At 28.2% G+C, this 6,470-nt stretch overlaps 1 protein-coding gene across 1 annotated transcript in view; it reads left to right on the top strand.

The window, feature by feature from the left end:
- The window catches only part of LOC136795971 (odorant receptor 10-like), a 13,010-nt gene that overhangs the window by 1,624 nt on the left and 4,916 nt on the right, over positions 1-6,470 (top strand). Inside the window, exons 2-3 of the mRNA XM_067048238.1 lie at positions 4,249-4,348; positions 5,761-5,868. Coding sequence (XP_066904339.1) covers positions 4,249-4,348; positions 5,761-5,868 — 208 coding nt within the window. The remainder of the gene's footprint in view (positions 1-4,248; positions 4,349-5,760; positions 5,869-6,470) is intronic.

Below are 6,470 nucleotides of genomic sequence, written 5' to 3' on the forward strand. Positions count from 1 at the left end.
TGTGATACAATGATTTCATCTTGTTCTCATTTAACCTTGATAAAGCTCAGTAAAGTAAGACGAAAAGTTATCTAGTAATAAGTATTTATCTCTGGTATTTTATGTACCTTTCTTTTATCTCCATCCAGGCCATCTTCATAAAATAAATAATGTTTTGATAGGTGGCCAAACTATCTGGATTCAAATCTTCCTGATGATGCAAATATCGCAAACATTTTTTTTTTTTTTTTTTTAGGGGGAGGGGTGGTTCTCAACGATTTTTATTATTTGTGCTTTAAAAAAAAAAAGGTTTATTTAATTAATATAATTAATTTAAGTATAAATGCTGCAGTAAAAATAAAAAAGTTTCATTTCTGCCAATTCAATGATCTGTAAGATTTTTTGATCACAATTTGAGCAGGTCCGTTTGGTCGAGGAGACTTAAATGCATTACGATTATGACGCCTCAATTTGATAAATAAAAGCATCCGAAACGAACTCGTTAGACTTAAAATTACATTTATTCTTTAAGTCAGTAAATAAAAAAAAGATAAGTCTGTATATAAAATTAAAATTAACTATAAATATGTCGGTGGGAGGAGTAGACTGAAACAAAGATAGGAGGATTGCACTAAGACTGATTTGGTGGATTTGGTTCGGAGGGACGCCACTGATTATCCTTCGAGTTCACTGAGGTTTTATTATTATTGTTTTAGATATGTAACTCAGTAGTTTGATTAATTTCAAAAAAGGATATAAATAAATATTTATTTACTAAAAAAGAAGGAAAATATATTTTCTAAATAATAAAAATACAAATCAAAAAAATACTTGCAAGTAAAAAGAAGAAAATAAATTGAAGACTAGCATAAAACTATTTCTCATTGATTTAATGAAACAATATTTTTTTTAAATATTTATTTATTGCTATTTACAACTGTACATTATAATACATTTAGTAAATCTGATCTAAGTTAAATTGGAGTGTTACAGGCGTGTAGAGAAACTATTGGTAGCATTCTAATGAAATTTTACATTAGCTGGTCTTGGGGCCATCTTCTTTTCAGGCGCCTCGGAGGATTGTCAGGAATGGAAGAGGATGCAAGATTAGAAACTAGGGGGTTTGAGTGGTTAGAGAGTTTATGATGGAAGGAGTGATATCTGGTTCGGGCTAGATCGGTTACATAGGGAACATTAAGGTCTTATGTATGATTTTATTTGTGACAAAGTAAGGAGCATTCAGGATTTTACGAAGGATTTTAGATTGTAAGGATTGAATACGACCCCAAAGCTCAACTCGATATGTCCAGATTGGCTTTATTACAGTCATGTAGATCAGTCTTTTGATGAATGAAACAATATTCTTTTATATTTTATATTTTGAATATAGTAAATTAGAAACTAAAATATGAAAATTATTTAAAGAAATAAATGGTAAAAATTATTCATTCTTAAAGATTGGATGTATTCCTCCGTGCTTCAAACGCGGCGAAGGTAATATAGACGAAGTTGAGGAATGAAGAGTGAGACGAGTCGATCACTAGCGAAGACTTCTTGATACTGTGTCCATGTATTCGGGCTTATCTTCTCAGAAGTAGCCGTACGGATAAATATCGATTATAACATCGTCTTGTAAACATAGAAACCTTTTTTTTAATATATATAATAATTGTTTTAAGTGGTTTAAAAAATAAAAATCATAGGTAACTTAGTTCAGAAAGGAATCAAACGTTGACGAAAAACTAATAAAAAATAAATACAATAAAAAAGAATAAATTACAGAAGTATTGATATATATATTAAAAAAAAACCTCATTATCAAACTTGGATAGGCCACAGAATTAAAAAAAATTCCTTCACAAAATATAGCTCAGGGAACGGAATGAGAATATAAACTGCCATTCTAAAAAATGATTAGTATAATAATATAACGGAATAATAATTGTCATAACTAACGTGGAAGACAGTTATCAATTTTGTATTACTTGAGAACTGGTGATGGATCAAGAAATTTCGAAAACAAAAATATTATCTGGTTCTGACTAGAACGGTTACTTATGGAACATTGAGGTCATTATGGATAATTTTATTTGTTACAAACTAAGGAGCATTCCTTATTAATCCTTATTTTACACAGGATTTTGGATGGTAAGGATTAGATACGATAGAAGTTTGAAGGTCCAGGCCTTATAATTTTCATGTAAACCAGTCTTTTTTAATGAATTGCAAGTTTTGACCGTTTTTCTAGTAAGTTCTGTAATAGTCGGAATCGAAGTTCAGTTCCCTGTCTCTTCAGTCTTGAGCGAGGATTCCAGTTTAACGGTTCTGTTCTACAGGGGTATGAGCAACATTATTGAAGCATACTGTAAGTCTGTCAGTAGGTTTACGACGAAGTGTATACATGTGACTTAATGGGATTTATTTTCATCTAGCAAAAAAAAAAATAATAATAAATCATTCGCTTTGTATTATAAATTTCTTGATCTAATATCACCATTATCATATAATACACAATTTAGAACTACCTTCCACATTAGTTATTACAATTATTATTCCGAATTTTCGTGTGAACCAATGTACAGTCTAAATCTTTTCGCATCGAGCTTTTTGTTTAAATTTCAGTTTGATTTTGTCTTCATGTCCGCGTTGTGTGTTATATTTTGTGAGGGTATTTTTTTTTTCTAGTCTATCCCAGTTTTTTTTTAATATATCAATAATTCTGTAATTTTATTGTCTTTATTGATCTTTCGTCAACATTTGGTTTCCTTTCCCAATTTCCAGAATTACTAAGGATGTTAATCTTTACTCTACTTTACTAATCATTTTTAATAAAAATGAAGCACTTCTTTTATATTACTATATAAAACTCTATCATGAATGAACTAAATACGATCAATATGATATTCTGAATTATCTTTTCAAGGAAGTTGTTTATATTATTTTTTTACTATACTGAGGTGAAAGACATCCAAAAAAATGGAAACTAAAATTAAACAATACATCTCAAACTGTAAGAACGTCAATAAAATAAATTGCACAGCACTGGCTAACCAAAGCATAAGGTTAAACCATAATTTTTTTTTAAAAATGTATTTATTTATATTTACAACTGTATAAAAAATACAAGTAAATTTGATCATAATGACATAATGATATGATACAGGTTGTAGAGAAACTACCCAGTAGTAGAACTCTAAAAACAGCTTACAATATAAGGTCACGAGGCCATCTTCTTTTCAGACGCCTCGGAGGATTGCCAGGAATGGAAGAGGAAGCAAGGTTAGAAACTAGTGGGTTTGGGTGGTTAGGGAGTTTATTATGGAAGGAATAATATCGGGTTCGGGCTAGATCGGTTACATAAGGAACATTTAGGTCTTTATGGGTGGTTTTATTAGTAACAAAATAAGGAGCATTGAGGATTTTACGAAGGATTTTGGATTGTAAAGATTGGATACGAGAGGAATTCGAAGGTTTAGTGTAGCCCCAAAGCTCAACTCCGTAAACTATAAATTTAACTTCAAAAACCCCACAATAACAGACATGACACAAAACACTGAAAGCAGAAGAGTTTTAGAAGCAATTCATAAAATTGCTTATGAACTATTTATAAACTATAAAACAGAAACAAAAAATTTAAATACACATTATGCGGACATAATAAATAGATTGATCATATAAATCAAGAAAAATATTTAAAAATAAAATTATTCAATTTTAAAAAACATAATGTTTAATGTTTAACTTAAATAGAAAATGTATTAAATATAGACATATAAAAAAGGAGGTAAAAAAAAGCACATAGTCATATTGATTTGTCCAAAGAGGTTCATTGGTTTGGGCTACCTTGGTTTGGGCATGTTTGAATGCACCACTAGTGAAGGGCATTATTTAAATAATGTGATTGTAATTTTTAATTATATGTATATAAACAACAATGTTTATTAATATTGATATAAATGATAAATAAAAGATAAATATAGATTTAAGATTTTTAATTGTATACATACGAAAAATACAGAAAAAAATAATATTAAATTAATTGTTACAATTTTAGGATACATAGTACATGAATATGGGGTAAAGCCCAAACGTCCAAAATATAGAATAATAATATTCTATAAATTTGAAGTTTTTTGACCTCAGCATATTAAAAAAGTAAAATATGATAAATTCATTCATTGAAATTTGTTGCTATAAGAACAAACTTTCTACTAAATCTAAGTGTATACAATTAATATCATTTGTTTCAGATTTCTTTTTTTTTTTCAGGTACGCTGAGGAACTAAGAAGCGTTTACAATCCCTTGGTAACGATGATTCTGGGAGTAGGAATTTTCGTTTTGATTATTGCTGTATTCCAGTTCTTATTCGTAAGTTTTAAATACCGTATAAGTAATATTGGAACTGGTTTATTGACAGAGTATAAAAAGAAGATGGTCTCGGTGCGGTAAAAATGACTTAAATAATAATAAAACTATTTATTATGAGCTAACATCAGCAGGGCTTCATCGGGGTTAAAGAGATACAAGCAAATAAAATAATGTAATAAATAAAGAAACTAAATAACATGAAATAAAAGTAAACTAAGGTAAGGCTAAAAATTATTTAAAATATGTGAAAGTTTATATAAAAATGAACTAAGTAAATTAAATATACTGAAAATAAGATATAAAGTGAAAAGTAAAAATAAACTAAAATTACAGAAAGGTATTTAACAATTAATAAAAACGGAAATATTACAAACAAAAGTATATAAAAGAGAAACATACACAATAAGGGAAATAAAAATAAAATATAGATAAAGAAAAATGAAGAAGGAAGAAAAAAGAAAGAAGGAAATAAAAATAATGAATAAAAAAGAACACCATTTTCTATTTTAAAGAAACATATTTTCTTTTTTTCGATAACATTTTCTTTTTTCTTGATTTTTATTTATTCTATTTTCCGTCTTTAATTGTTTACTGTTTTATTTGTATTATTTCTATTTATTTAATTATATTATACATTTTTGTAATTCTTTTTGATTTATAATATTCTCTGTACATCTCATTTTGTAATGGAGAAAAGAAAATGTCAAAATAAAATATTTTCTTTAAAAAAAAAGTTTCTATGCGCACATCTTGTCTGGTAACTATCACTAAAGTGCACATTTCACATAAATGCACATTATTATTATCTTGCATTTTATTTAGGAATTCTTGAAAAAAAATTGGTGATAAGAAAAAATTCTTCATTTTCTGAGTGACAGAAATCGGTTAAAAAAGAAAATTGTGCCTATTTTCTTCATTATTTTTCTTTCGTTTTTCGTCTTTCTATTTTCTTGACTTTTATTTTATTCATAATTCTCTTAGTTTCCTTCCTTAAGCGTGTACTGTCAAGTTATTATTATTTTCGTTTTTCTTAATTATCAAACACTTTTTTTGTAATTTTTGTTATTTTATACGTTTTAATGTACTTTTTTTTTGTTTTCTTTACCTTATTCATTGTTATATGAACTGTAGCATATTTAGAAAAATTGTTTTTAGCAACACCTTACTTTACTTTTATTTTTGTTATCTCTTATTTTAATACATTATTTTAGTTGTATCTTTTAGCCCTCCTGAGGCCCTGATAAGTGGGGCGAAACTTAGGTTTATAATGAATAGTGCAATTACTATTTGAGTTATTTTAACGGCACATGGCCTATCTTATATTTACATAAGAATAATAGTAATATCCAAAATAAGATAACCATAATACAAAATCATAAATGAAATATTATATAAAATGTTATTCCTGGCAGGGGAGCACTGGAAATCCCATGTTCATATTCAGGTCCCTGCAATTTTTGGCCTACCAAGGAATTGAAGTTTCCATGTTCTGCTTCGGATCCTCTTACATTCAAAACGCGGTTAGTAAATTATTTAAATAATAAATATATATATTTTTAAGAAGTAATTGGAAGATTATACACAAATAGAGCTACAGAAATGCCGTTTAATTTAACACTTTAACTTAACCCGGACTATCACCTCTTTTGTTTATAAGATCAAAATTAACCATAACCTACACTTCTAAATTACACCCACAGACAAAAGATCCGACATAAAAATATATTATCCATTCAAAATGTTCCATTTCTTTTCCTCAAGAACGAAATTCAATACTTCTGTTATCATAAAGAATCTCTTTGGCCATCTCTTCTCCCACAGCGATATCAATGGATAAATCCGAAAACAACCATGGACCCTCCAACGTCCTAAAACAATTCTTTTTTAATTATTTATTTTATGTAATTTACAACTGTACAAAATAATACAAAAGGTAAATATGTAGTATGTTTCATATACAGTTGAAAATCTTGGGAAGGAACCGCCCATTGGTGGTACTTCAATCATTAATTTAAATTAGAAGGTCCCGTGACCATCTTCTTTTCAGACGCCTCGGAGGATTATCAGGGATTGTTAAGGATGAAAGATTAAGAATTAATGGGATAGGATGGTTAAGGAGTTT

This window comes from Halyomorpha halys, unplaced genomic scaffold (assembly GCF_000696795.3).
Source record: "Halyomorpha halys isolate HHAL.00 unplaced genomic scaffold, Hhal_1.1 Scaffold28.1, whole genome shotgun sequence".
Lineage (NCBI taxonomy): Eukaryota > Metazoa > Arthropoda > Insecta > Hemiptera > Pentatomidae > Halyomorpha > Halyomorpha halys.